Source organism: Orycteropus afer, unplaced genomic scaffold (assembly GCF_000298275.1).
Source record: "Orycteropus afer afer isolate SDZICR_OR568_19922 unplaced genomic scaffold, OryAfe1.0 scaffold00250, whole genome shotgun sequence".
Lineage (NCBI taxonomy): Eukaryota > Metazoa > Chordata > Mammalia > Tubulidentata > Orycteropodidae > Orycteropus > Orycteropus afer.
The window spans coordinates 4,859,037-4,874,179 of record NW_006921837.1 but is presented as its reverse complement, the minus strand read 5'-3'; the positions used below and the strand labels follow the sequence as shown (position 1 = coordinate 4,874,179).

Below are 15,143 nucleotides of genomic sequence, written 5' to 3'. Positions count from 1 at the left end.
GAGTTACTCTCACAGCTGACTTCTTAACAGCAATCCAATTTCTTAACCAGGCCAGAAGACAGTGAGGTGATTTTTAAATTGCTAATGGAAAATAATTGTCAATCTCCAATTACAATCACAGAAAAAAAAAATCAAGAAAGAGCAAATAAAAACATTCTAAAAAATAATAAAACAAAATTAGAATACTTTCCCAGCAACAGACCTTCACTAAAGGAAATTCTAAAGAACAGACTAAAGAGAAATGTGATCACAGTTGGAAGATGTGAAAAGCAGGAAGTAATGAAGGTAAGAGTTTAAATATATGAATAAACTGAAATAAACATATCTAAAACAACAAAATCTGATTATATTATGAGAAGAAATGAATTATAATGAGTCAGAAGAGAAGTGAATGGAGTTGTTCTAAGGTGCTGGCATTGTTTGGGAAAAGGGTGAAAATAGGAACTTTAGCCTTTGATGAGTTAAATATTCATGTTGTAGTAATTAGAACAACCGCTAAACACATAAAAGAAATTATAAAAAATAAAAAAGAAAGCATGAAGGAAAATATGAACAGAGTACACGTGAGAAAATACCACAAATAAAATGGCAACTGTAAAATCAACTATATCAACAATTTCAGTAAATGTGAATAGAATAAATACTTGTTGTTGTTGTTGTTATGTGCCGTCGAGTCAGACCTGACTCATAGTGACCCCTCCTTGGGTTTCCGAGGCAGTATCACTAGGAAGTAGATTGCCCCATCTTCCTTCTGAGGAATGGCTGGTGGGTTTGAACCGCCAGCCTTCTGCTAAGTAGTCAAGTGTGTTAGGCACTATGCTACTAGAATTCCTGAATAAATACTAGTTAAGGAAAAAAACTATAAAACAAGTGATTTAAACTACAACAATATGAATAGACATATCTAAAACACAAAGTTATAGAAAGACTAAAAGTAAGATGATAGAAAAATATACACTAGTCATAACTAACTTAAATAAGGCAGAGATAGCTATACTAAGAGCAGACAAAATAGCCTTTGGGCAAAAAGAATTACTGGTGATTTGTTTTAAAGTCACACCATAATGATCAAAATTTCAATAGAACAAGAGAAAAACAATTTAAAATGTTTATATATTCAATAACTAATACTCAAAATACATAAAAGGAAAATATGATGAAATTGCAAGCCTACCAAAGAGGACAATTAAAACTCACATCTCAGTAACTGATAAATCAGATAAAAAAAAACTATCGTTATACATACAGAACATCTGAACAGCATGATTAACAAGCATGAGCTAACAAAAAGAAAAAACACATCAGCCAACAATGGCAAAATTCATTCTCTTTTCCCCTAAGTGTACACATACTGAGTTACAAAGGAAGTCTCTACAAATCCCAAAGGATTAAAATTATACAGACACCATTCTCTCAATATAATGCAATTATGCTGAAAATAATACCATATTTTTACAAAAATAACATGTGTGCAATTTTGGTTTTTTCCCCAACCTACACAACTTTCCTTGTGCACTGTGCATATTATATACATGTGTGCACTATTTGTGTAGGCATGTTATATGTGAAAATATGGTAATAAATAAGAAAATCAGAAAGGTGGTTAGTAAATGAGAAAGATACAGAAGAGTTACAGAACTTAAGAGTACAAAGTATAAAATGGAATTAAATAGTCAAAGGAATACGGAAATTTACACAGAAAGCCAACCAGTATTAATCCTTGAAAGGGGCATTACTAATGATATTTTAAACAATTCTTACATATCAAACCCAGCAAAACCAGACTCTAAAATCTTCCCTTTGAGTATACCTGCCATAGGAGGGAAAAAGGAACAAACCTCACCCCTCTGTGTGCTTCATAAGGGAGGCTTGATGGTATAGTGGTTAACTGCTGAGCTGCTAGCAAACAGTCAGTGGTTCAAACCCACCAGTCACTGTTCAAGAGAACAATGTGGTAGTTTACTTCTGTAAAGATTACACCTTTGGATACCCTATGGGGCAGTTCTACTCTGTCCTACAGGGGCGCCACTATGAGCTGGAATCAACTCAATGGAAATGGGTTTGGTCTTTTGGGGGTGTGCTTCTTAAAGCATCAATTGTCTAGAAGATACTCTGCTCCACTCAGTGCTGCCTCAGGACCCATTCTCAAGGAAACTGGCTCACTTCAAGACACATTAGGTAGCTCCACATTTCATAAGCCCTTTTGCATTCTACTAATAGTATTCAGAAAATTATTTAATCTCTGAATTGTTACATTCATAATGATGTCAAAAGGGAAAAAATACATTGCATCCTTCTTAATCCACACACATTGTCTATCTTTGATGCACAAAGGCAAGGGGAATTGTGAGTGTCTACCAAGAGTCCTAATGTTGATGGCACATGCATTTCTTTATTACGATGATTAAACTTGTAATATAACAATAACAAAAACAGAAAATATAACTGCAAGTCTTATCTCTTACCAAATACAAAGAAATTTAATTCACTTCTCTCTTTGTTTTAGGTAACTAATGTTGAGTCAAAAACATTCCAAAGACAATTTATATAATGGCTAACATCTCCAGTACTTTTTAATTCTAGCCCAATCTCTTATATAACTACAAAGGAATGTATCACTGGTTTTCTCAAAAAAGACAAAGAGCTCTACTTGAAAATGAAATTTCCTCTTAAAGACAATATTGTTATATTAAAATTACACAATAAGCTACTGTTCAGAAAAGAGTAAGAAAGCAGTTTCTGTTTTGAATCTCACATTTTTAAATACAACATATGCCAGGTGTCAGTTCAACACCCATAATTATACAGACTATTATGCAGTCTATAAACAAAAAGCTGTGGTTTACTAGGTACAAATGTATAAATTAATCTTCTCTAAATATGTGGAGATTCCCTAGAAGCTACTTCCAACTTCTATGTGGGTTGCAGAATAGACTGCCACCTACCCATATGGGAGTGGAGGAGTGGGGAAAACATCACAACCAAAAGCTGTCTCAGTCTCCCTATTTCACACACATATGGAACTTGTATCACATAAGTAAATTCAATGTCAAATGTTCCTGAGACCAACACAGTAACATATTGCTCTTTGCTACCCACCAGCCACTTCTCAGAAGAAAGACTGGGCAACTTAATTCCAGAGATACTGACTCAGAAACCCAAGGAGAGGTCACTATGAGTCGGAAACACCTCGACAGCAGAGATTTTGGTTTGGATTGTATACAAACATTAAAGGCAGAGAAATGGAAGGAAAATTCATCATACCCAGAAGATATCCAAGTCAGAAGCACATGAAAGATCACTGAGTACAAGTACATCATTTTATATGAAATATCACCAAGTACAGCCTATAGGGCTTGGCCAATAACAAACTAGTAAAAAGTGGCTTATCTGGGGCTAAAATCTGCATCCTCTGACACCCAGCTGAGGATCTTTGAAACGTCAGCACCAACCCTGATACATGACATGATATCATTATGGACGACTTTCTTTTATACTGGTGAATTCTTTTATTTTTTTTTTTAAATAATTATTGCAAATTATTTTAAGACACCAATGTATACAGCTGCATTAAAATTAATAAGTTCTTTACTGAGAATGGTTACCCAACTTGAAGTATGTAATCAATGCGACTGATGAACATATTCTGACTATATGCGCATACTCCAACAACAGCATAGTATACAATGGTATAAATGAACTACAATTACACTATCTGCATGTATCAATCTCAACCTAACGTTGTGCAAAAGAATATGGTGTTACTCCATTCATATAAAGTTCATCATCAAGAACAAGTCAATTGACTCAGAAAAAAATCTAATCTATAGGACTGAGTTTACATAAACCATAGCTTCATATATTCTCAGACCAGAAGAACTAACTGGTGCTCAGATACCACTACTAACTGTTCAGAGAAAGACCACAATAGATTAATCCTTATAGAAATGGAGAAAAATGTAGATCAGAACTCAAATCTTTAAAAAGGCCAGACCAGGCCTTCAGGCAAGATGGCAGATTAGCCAGACAAGCTATACAGACTTTCTACACCAAAGAAAGAGAAACTAATTGAAACAAATCAGAAGATAATCCTGGAACCCTGATCTTCGAAGGGAAAGATAAAGAAGTGGATTAAATGCCACCTAGTAGAAGAACCTGAATGAAAACAGTAAATAAGGAGACAAACAGAGCTGGGGACTGTCAGCTAAACTGATGGTACAGCTGATTTGATTATTTACAAGTGGCACCCAGACCCAAGCAACAACCTAAGAATTGGCTATGCTTGCAGAGGACTCCATGGGCAATCGCACTGGTAGCTGATGACTAGAACATAAAACAGGGAATAAGTAGACAAACAGAGTTATGGGCAAGCAACTGTCTTGACAGCACAGCCATTTTAAATATTTGCCAATGGGGTGGCCATTTTAAATATATGTAAGTGGTGTTCCAATCGCAGCAGCAACTTAAGAATGGGTTCCACCTGCTGAGGACAGCATGGGCAACCACAGTGGAGGCTGATTACTAGAAAGATACCATGATGTTTTGTTAGTTGTTTTTTTCTCTCCTTTTATCTTTATCCTTCTTTTGTCTCTTTTTTTCTTATACATTTTCATTTATTGCCCTTTCTTTTTTATGTGATTGTTGCTGTTTGTTCATGTGGTTTGCATTTTGTGTGCTCTTTTTATTTATTTATTTATTTTCATTTTTTTGCCTTATTTTGTCTAACTGGGTAGGAGACAACAATCATGTCCACACAACCCAACCACACCCACACTTCTAGCAGCCCCATCATGGGGTGAGGACTATAAACAGGAAACCAGAGACATCAACTGATAAACGAGGACAACTACAAACAAAAAAGAAGGAATACATAGTGTAGGTACAGAATTTCCAAATGGAGAGGAAATCAAGACAATATAGAGATTTAGAGATAGAATACAGAGATAGAACAGATTGTGCTAAACTTGGGAAGAAAGTAATAAATAAAAGGTAACCTCAAAGAAAATTAATAAATCTTTACATCAAAATAAAAAAGGAGAGAGGCACAAATATTTATCAAATACTAAAACAACAATGAAGAAAATTTTAAAAAAAAATCATAAACAAAAGGAGCTCATCACAGAAAATTATATAGAACAAAGAAATCATCAACACCATGAAAAAACACATAACAAAATGACAGCAATAAATTCATACTTGTCAATAATTACTCTGAATGTAAAGGGACTAAATAAATGCACAACTCAAGAGATGGAGGGTTGCAGACTGGATAAGAAACCATGACCCATCAATGTGCTGTCTGTAAGAGACTCACAGACACAAAGACAAAAATAGATGAAAAATGAAAGGTTGCAGAAAGATATCATGCAAATGGAAAAAAAAAAAGAACAGGAGTGACAAACCACCATAGGAGACAAGGAAGACATTATATAATGATTAAAGGATCAATTGAACAAGAAGATGTAACTGTAACAAATATTTACATATCCAACGAAAGAGCCCCAAAATACATAAATCAGACTTTAACAGAACTAAAAAAGACAAAAAGATGATTCCACAGTAATGGTTGTTGTTGTTGTTGTTGTTGTTGTTGTTATGTGCCGTCAAGTCGGCCCCAATAGCAACCCCTCCTTGGGTTTCCAACGTGGTATTCCTATAGAAGTAGATTGCCCAACCTTCTTTCTGAGGAATGGCTGGTGGGTGTGAACCACCAGCCCTCTGGTCAGCAGTCAAGTGCCTACGCAACCAGAGCTCCTACAGTAATAGTTGTTGTGTTGTTGTTATGTGCCATCGAGTCGGCCCCGACTCATAGCGACCCCTCCTTGGGTTTCCGAGGCAGCATCACTACGGAAGTAGGATTGCCCAACCTTCCTTCCGAGGAGTGGCTGGTGGGTTTGAACCTCCTGCCTTCTGGTTAGCAGTCAAGTGCTTTAGCCACTATGCTACCAGAGCTCCTACAGTAATGGCAGGAGAGTTTAATATACCACTTTCAATGAAATATAGAACAATTAAATAGAAACTCAACAAAGATGCAGAAGAACTAAACAATACAGTCAATCAACTTGAACTTATAGACGTCTACAGAGCACTTGACCCAACAATAGCAAAATATACATTCTTTTCCAGTGCACATGGAACATTCTCCAGGATAGACCATATGTTAGGCCACAAAGCAAGCCTTAATAAACTCAAAAACACTGCAATACTGCAAAACATCTTCTCAGATCACAATGCTATGAAATCAGAGATCAACAGAAAAAGAACAAATACATGGAAACTGAATAGCACTCTCCTTGAAAACTACTGGCTAACAGAAGAAATGAAAAAGGAAATTAGAAAATGTCTTGACTCAAAGGAGAATGAAAACACAAGATACCAAAATCTTTGGAACACAGCAAGAGTGGTGATCACAAGGCGATTTATAGCAATAAATGCACATATCAAAAAAGAAGAGCCAAAATAAACACCTTAACCCAACATCTCCAACAATTAGAAAAAAGAGCAACAACCACAAAAAAAAATCCTGCAGTCACCAGAAGAAAAGAAATAATAAAGATCTGAGCAGAATTAAATAAAATAGAAAATAGACCAAAGAAAAAATTAACAAGACTACAAGTTGATTCTTTGAAAAGATTAATAAAATCAACAAACTACTGGCAAATTTAACAAAGATAAAGAAGAAGAAGATGAAAACAACATGAATAAGAAATAAGGAATGTCATAATAGAATCAACAAAACAGAAAGGTTAATATCAGGATACTATGAAGGACTATACTCCAACAAAAATGAAAACTTGTAAGAAATGGACATATTTTGAGATACGCCTACTTATCTAAAGTAACACAGACTGAATAGAAAGTTTTAACAGACCATAACAAAAGAAGAAACTAAACAAGTTATAAAAATACTACCAACAGAAAAAAAAAATCCTGGCCCAGATGGTTTCCCTGAAGAATTCTATCAAACATTCAGAGACGAGCTGACACCTATATGACTCAATGTATTCCAGAACAAAGAAAGTGACAGAATACTCCCAAATTCATTCTATGAAGCAAGCACAGCCCTGATTCCAAAACCTTGAAAACACAGCATCAGAAAGGATATCTACAGATCAATAGCCCTCATGAATATAGATGCAAATCCTAGCCAGTATTTTCCCAAACCAAGTGGTTGTCACTGGACATGTAGTGTGAAAAATGTTTGATAGTCATGTACTATTATTATTAATTATTATTGCTAATAATAATAAAATAGTGCTGTAGTTTTATATTTTAGTAATATAGTTGTTTTTTAGTGTCTTGGTATGTATCTCAAATTTTATGTAGTTTTCATTAAAAGGAAGAAAGGTAAAAACAGTATAATTTACAAACATTTTATATTACACTCTTGAAAAGCAGGTAACATAAGGACATATGTGCTTTTGTAGCATATATATTAACATTGTCCCTTGGAAAATGATAAATTGGAGGATGATTGTTGTCGTTGTTAGGTGCTGTCAAGTCAATTTTTGACTAATAACTACCCCATGTGACAGAGGAGAAATGCCCCATAGGCTTTTCTAGGCTGAAATCCTAGGAGATGATTATTCCTCTTAAAAATAGTATTTATGTCCTTTAAAAGAATTTATTTATAGCAGTCCTTTAAATGGCAAATTTGTCTAATGTATTTAGGACGTCATTCAAAGTGAAATAATTTTGAAGTCTTTCATCTTTTAGTACTTCTTAAATTTTTTCCACATAATCAAATTTTTCCAGCACCTACTAGTATTTCTGAATGTGGATTGTTATATAGTGAAATGCACATTAAATATAGAAGAGTATATAAAATGTATGTGCACTGTTAAAAATACTGAATAGAAGAGAAGAGCCTTGGGGATTAGAATTAATCACCTTTTACTACACAACGGCTTATGGTTTAAAAATTAAAGATAAAAAGTTTTTCAAATGTCTTTTACACTCTTAAAGGGGATCACAAGAAAACTTTTTTCTCCTTTGAGTTTCTATGTTCTGTTCTTTTGCATGTATGTACTTGATATATTCCACTCTGTACACTGAACCCCATCACAGCCAGAACTTGATGGGACTGCCTTGTTTTCTTTGGTCTCACATATTTTCCACCTTTGACAGAATACAGTCTTACCACTTTTGTATCACTATCAGTGGAAAATATTTGAGTTTTCCATCTCTGACAGGTTTCCACCTTTGGCAAGTTTCACTGTATTTTGCCTTATCTCCCACAACAGGTAAGAGCTGTGAAAGAAAAGGAATTTCACCTGGTTCATCTCTGTGCCAAATGTGCCTTGCTTGAAGGACCTAAACATGTCTTTTACCTCAAAGTAAAAATGACTTAATTATCATATATTACTGATAAAACATGTTTTACTTCCTTCATTCACATCCCATAATGACAACTGGCTAAGCATTCAACCTACAGGCTAGGAAGTATTCAAACCCCATCTCTGGATCACTAGGGAAAGCCTTGGAGGCTTTTCTACCTTGGCAGCATTATTCCATTACCATATAACACAGGAAGAAACGAACACAAAGGAAGATGTTTATCTTGATATATTTTTTTCATTCCTTAAGGGAAGTTTTTAGCCTATGGCTTTGCCTTGGGTGAAACAATGTCAAATGGTCTAAAGTACACAGAAAAATGCCAACTTTTTAGGTCATTTACTAAATCCTTTACATAGTTACATGTAGGAGCTACATATATTTGAGTTGGTTGGTTGGAAAGTGGCTGATTTTCAGCCCTTAACAATCGCATGAGAAATGAGGCGAATAAATTGAAAAATCACATCATATAATAAATACTACTTAATATTAAAATTAATGGATACTAGTGGAAGTTCCTCTTCTCCAGAACCTCACAATGGCAACCTGACAAGATAATCATGGTATGCTTGAGGCTTGCAGCAGTTTACTCTGATAAAGGCAAAATCTCTGCACACACCTTCTTCTGACGCTGGTTTATCAATAATTTAACAGGGGAGCTAATTAAAAATACCCTGTGAAAAGCTAACTATGTTGTTTATATTTGCTATTACCTTTCAAAAAGCAAGAGATTTAAACTAGCGTTCATTTTTACTCTTGCTCTAGTGTAGGTCATTTTCTCACTATGGCTTGTCGGGATTATTTAAATTCAGGAGCAATGCTTGGTTGACAAGCCCCTGCACTGCTGCAGGCTACACTCCTCACAGAGTGCCTGAAGGGTTATTACAATTGAGGGTGTCTACAGAGGACAACAAAGAGGCCTTACCCCTTCCCGAAGGCACCTCATTAGCACTGTGTATGCAGTCAAGGGAACAGCCCAGCATTCTCTAGGGTTCTTTTTTTTTTCTTCCTAAAATGAAGTGGAAGGAAAAGCAGTGAAGCTAACAACACAGAAAATATTAACCCGTTCAACCAAAAGACACAGCGTCAAAAATACAAACTATCTAAACTTAATATTCTATTTAAAGTACTACATGTCAATTATGACCTGATCATGAGTCTTTTACTGCATAGTACAGACAAGATACTTCTTCTGCTTCTCATTATACTATACATGATGCTAAGATCTTCTCATCACAGGCCAGATAAGAATAATTGAGAAATGACAATATGATCTGATGGACAGAGAAACCACTTTATTGATAATTGTAGGTGATAATATAGATATCCCTACCTAAAAATATTACATTATCTAGAATGATTTGAAAGCACAGAAGACACAGCTTTGAGCAGTATCTCAGGATAATACAAGTAAAAGGCAGTATGTTACCTATCAAGACAATGCGCTAAATAAAAATAAGCAAATGTGGTTAGCAGATAGATGAATTTTAATGACATAAGCAATAATTCTCTCACAAGATTAACCAAATCCATGTAATCAGTATATGAATACTCCTGCAACCTACTGAATAAAATCACAAAATAAGTCAGGCATCACACAGAAAGGTGGGGAAAAAAATTACTCTTTTCAACACAAAAGAAATTAGGTTTTATTGGGGAAAATATTTCTTTAACGTTGTCCAAAATGACACATCACTGATGCAAAAGTATTTTATACCCATGATGAGAATTGTTGTTAGGTGCTATCGAGTTGTTTCCGACTCATAGTGACCCCATGCACAGCAGAACAAAACACTGCCCGATCCCGCGCCAGCTCCATCATCCCTGCTATACTTGAGCCCATCATCGCAGTCACCGTGTCAATCCATCTCATTGAAAGCCTTCCCCTCTTTCGTACCTTACCAAGCATGGATATCCTTCTCCAGGGAATGGTCCCTTCTGACAACATGGCCAAAGTAGGTGAGAAGAAGTCTGGCCATTCTCGCTTCCAAGGAGCATTTCGGGTGCGCTTCCTCCAGGACAGATCTGTTAGTTCTTTTAGTAGTCCATGGTACTTTCAGCATTCTTCGCCAGCACCACAACTCAAAAGCATCAACTCTTCTTCATTCTTCCTTATTCACTGTCCAGCTCTCACATGTATACGAGGTGATTGAAAATATCATGGCTTGTGTCAGGCACACCTTAGTCCTCAAGGAGACATCCTTGCTCCTCAGAACTTGAAACAGTTCCTTCGCGGTTGACCTTCCCAATGCTACATGTCATCAAATGTCCTGACTGCTGCTTCCATTGGCATCGATTGTAGAACCAAGCAACGTGAATTCTTTGACAACCTCAATCTTCTCTCCATTTATTGTGATGCTGCTCATTGGTCCAGTTGTGAGGATTTTTGTTTTCTTTATATTGAGACGTAATCCATACTGCAGACTGTATTCTTCAACCTTCATCAGTTAAGTGCCTCAAGTCATCCTCACTTTCAGCAAGCAAAGTTGTATCATCTACGTAGCTCAGGTTGTTAATGATGAGAATTATGACTCCTTACAACTGTACCCTAATCATAAAATTCCATGTTGTTATACCCTGAACATTTTCATCATCAGGTACTGCTTCAATTCAAAAATCAAAAATTTTGGAAAGCCTCTCTGAAGGAACCACTTTGAATGGAAGGGAGAGGGGGCAATGGTGCAATCACTAATCTAACACCCAAATTAACTTCCAAATACAGCCTGTTTTCCTCCCAGTCCACTTGTTCAACTACCTCAATTATAACCTTCCTTTACTATTCACTGAACCCTGGTCCCCTGACCCTTCTGGTCTTTCAACCCCTCTTTTTTCCCCAAGTCCATGACTTAGCCTCCCTTCCCAGCTTTTACAATCCCTGGTACATCTCACTCCTGCCAAAATCTGAAGTACCTTCCCTTTATCCTTGTGCAGGGAAAGCCCAACCTTGGAGGAAGCCAGTCACTCAGGCAGCTGGGCTCTTACAGAAGGTGAAGCCACAGAACTCAGAGCATCCATTACTGACTGACATGATCTGCAACCTCAGGGGAACTTCAACATCTCTGTCCAGGTCTATTATGTTTCTCTCATTAAGTCACTCTCCAAAAGAACTGTTTCAAGCCTGTGACTCTCCCCCACAACCTCACCAACTTTTCTCCTTCTCAAACACAATGGGAGTCATCACAGAGGAACTACAAACTTACCTATACCTGATGACATCTGCTACCTCTGCCTAGTGGTTGTAACAGGACAGGTTCCTCCATTCTTCCATTTGGTTTCAGGATCCAGCTCCAGTCCTGACTTCCATAGGCCATTAGGTTATGGACAATCTCTTATACCTCCTAAAGGTATCTAGGAGTTCTGGTGGCATAGTGCCTAAGGCATTTGACTGCTAACCAGAAGGCTGGTGGTTCAAACCCACCAGCCACTCCTAGGAAGGAAGACTGGGCAATCTACTTCCCTAGAGATACCACCTCAGAAACCCAAGGAGGGGTCATTGTGAGTCGAAATCAACTCAATCGCAGTGAGTTTGGTTGTGTGTGTGTGTGTATGTGTGTGTGTGTCTACTGCATTCTTTCTGTCACCATTTTCATTGGTTCAACGTCCCCACTTTAAAAAAAAATATGCCACTTCACCCCATTGCTCTTCCTCTCCCTTTAATAACAAAACTTCTCTTTCCAGGGACTTTCTTGATTTTCTGGCCTCACACTCAGCCCTCAACTCATTCTAATCTGACTTCTGCCTCCATCACTCCAGGTAAAACACATACATACATAATATAGCCCTATGAAATCATCAATGACTTTCATGTCATTAAATCCAATGCACTCCTCTTAGTCCTCTTTCTTGAACTGCAAGCTACAGTCACAGCACTGTTGACTTTCTCCTTCTTGAAATACCCACTTTCCTCTCCTAATTTTGTTCCTATTTTGCGTACTCTCATTTAGGTTCTCATAATCCTCTCTTACATTTTCCACTCTATTCTCCACATTTAAATGAAGTTGTCTTTTTCTCATAAAATTACATTACATCATCAACCTGCTTGAAACTCTTTAATGCCTTCCCTTTGCTTGTAGGACCAAGATCAAGACATCTAACTTGGTCAACAAGGCCCCTGCATGATCACATTCCTGCCAACCTCTCCAGCTCTGCCTCCTTGCTCTCTTCCTTCTGTCTCACTAGCTTTGATGCAGTTCCTTGGAAAAATCATTCATGCATGGAAAAATTACCTACTATGTGCCAGAAGAGGAGTTCTGGTGGCATAGTGGTTAAAGTATTTGGCTGCTAACCAAAAGACTGGTGGTTCAAATCCAACAAAGATGAGGCAATCTGCTTCCGTAAAAATTTACAGCCTTAGAAACCCTGTGGGTTAGTTCTACTCTGTCCTATAGGGTCTCTATGCATCAGAATCGACTCAATGGCAGTGGGTTTGGTTTGGTTATGTGCCATGAACTCTTTTAATCAGTAGCCAGGAATGAGACAGAAAAATTTTCTATCCTAATAGTGCTTTTAGCGTGGTAAAACATTAAAAAAAAAATGAAGCAAACAAATTACATACCTGAATCAATGTAATAATGGGTGCAACACAGAAAAACACACATACAAAAAAAAATTTTTTTGGTTTTTTTTTTTTGGATAAAGAAAAACATATCAGGACAGGGTTAGAGGAAGGCTGTAGACCCAGTGGCTCCATCTGTAGCCAGGGAAAGCCTCTCTGAAGGAACCCTTTTGAGTGGGAGGGAGAGGGGACAATGTTGCAAATAAAAGGAATATCAGTGAGTGGTGTTGAGGCAGGGGCATCACATGGTGGGCTCAAGGAACTTGTGGCTGAGGCAACTGTAGGTGAAAGGACTACATGAGCAAGAAGGTAGTGAAAGATGGCAGACAGGTATAGGAGTTGGTGAACCAGTTAACAAGGACCTAAATGGCAAGTAAGGGACCACAGCTGTAGCTCTGAGTGAGAGAAGCAACATCAGAAGGTTCAAAGCAGAGTAATAACACTGTCGGTCTCCCATGTGCTTAAACAGGTTCATTCTGTCTTGTGTCTGGAAAATGGACTTTAATGCAGACGAGAGGGAATTAAGGAGACCTTTCAAGTGTTCTCCTAACAGTTCACTTGGGAGATGATTATGCAATGGACAAAATAAGAACACTTAAACTTTTATCCTTGTCAAAAGAAAAAAATGCCTGAACATATAGTGTTGCCTCATAATATCCTCCATAGAATTACAATGTGTTCTTCTTTCTTCAAGTCTTAAACCTTAAAGTGTTTCTAAAAAGCAAACAGGACAGGATCAAAGTTTGTGTGGGAGATTCTGATATATATAGTATATAGCATCATTTCCGGTCAGTCCTACAAGATCAGTACTGACCTGAGATTTTAAAGGTTACATATATTCAAAGTGACAAATTCGCAAAAAATCCCAATTCATGAGAAGTTATTTTTGTAGATTCAATAATATAACTTCCTTTACTGGTCTGCTATCACAAGATAGGGTCAAATGTCACAGCCACAGAAGCATCCCTTTTTATGACACAGTCTAGTTTAAGTCCAATTAATCACACAACAACAAATTATTGTTTAGATCTACTTTCATAAATAATATGTACTATATGATTCCATTTACACAATATCCTGGAAAATGAAAACTAATTTATAATAATAAAAAGCATATCAGTGGTTGCAAGGAGAGCCGGAGAGGTAAGAGGGAAAGATTACAAAGGGGACTGAGGAAATTTCTGGAGGTGATGGATATGTTCATTATCTTGATGATTATGGTGCCACAGGTGTATACATATATAAAAATGTATCAAATGGTAATTATAAAAAGGACAAGGAGGCCACATGTTCTGACCTCCTCTAATCCCACGAGAGGAAGACAGAGCCACCATCAATAACCCAAGGGCTACTCCTATAAGGCCAGACATGCTGCCTCCCTCCAGCTCTTTCACCAACCGTTCCTCCCAAAGCACCCACCACCTCTCTCCTGGGTTCGATAATTCACTGCAGTGGACACACAAGAGCTCACAGATTATGGGGTTTATTAGGGAAGCACCACAAGCTACAATTCAAGTTCAGGAAAAATGTTCAGTCTCTCTCCCAGCCCACCATCCCTCAGCCAACAGTCTCTCACAGTCTCTTTCCCAGCAGTGCTGGTCCCTCGGTGTCTCACTCAGCAATGCATGTCTCTTGCGTCTCTTTCCCAGCAACGCATGTCTCAGGAGCCCGTGTCCCTTTCAGCAGCACATCTTCCTCAACCAGCAGTCAGAGAGAGTTCTGCCTCTAGGAGGCCTCCTTTTGAGCTTGGCAGAGTGGCCAAACTAGCCAATCATAGCATCAGAACTCTAAGCACCTGAGAGAGAGCCTCCCATAACATTGTGTTATGCCACGCCCAACAGAAATAACCCGGTGGATAATATTTACAATCAGGAGCTCCTCAGTTGCTCATTCCACCACTGAGTTTACAATGACTTATGGGTAGAAAAGCCATACTAAATAATTTACTACACTGCAATAATCTTTAAATATGTGTAATTCATTATATGTCAATTAAATTTTAATTAAGCCAAAAAAAAAAAAAAAAAAACTCACTGCCATTGAGTCAGATCCAACCCATAGCGACCCCTCCTTGGGTTTACAAAGGGGAATCACTACAGAAGTAGATTCCCCAACCTTCCTTCCAAGGCAGTGGCTGGTGGGTTTGAACTGCCAGCCCTCTGGTTAGCAATCAAATGCCTTAGGCACTATGCCACCAGAGCTCCCAATTTCAATGAAGCTACAGAAGGAAAAAAATAAAGAGTAACTAAACCAA

General features: G+C 37.4%; 1 protein-coding gene across 1 annotated transcript in view; it reads right to left on the bottom strand.

The window, feature by feature from the left end:
• Window positions 1–15,143, bottom strand: part of ULK4 (unc-51 like kinase 4) — a gene marked incomplete at its 3' end in the record, with an annotated part of 718,552 nt that overhangs the window by 433,932 nt on the left and 269,477 nt on the right. Inside the window, exon 18 of the mRNA XM_007949711.1 lies at window positions 9,260–9,343. Coding sequence (XP_007947902.1) covers window positions 9,260–9,343 — 84 coding nt within the window. The remainder of the gene's footprint in view (window positions 1–9,259; window positions 9,344–15,143) is intronic.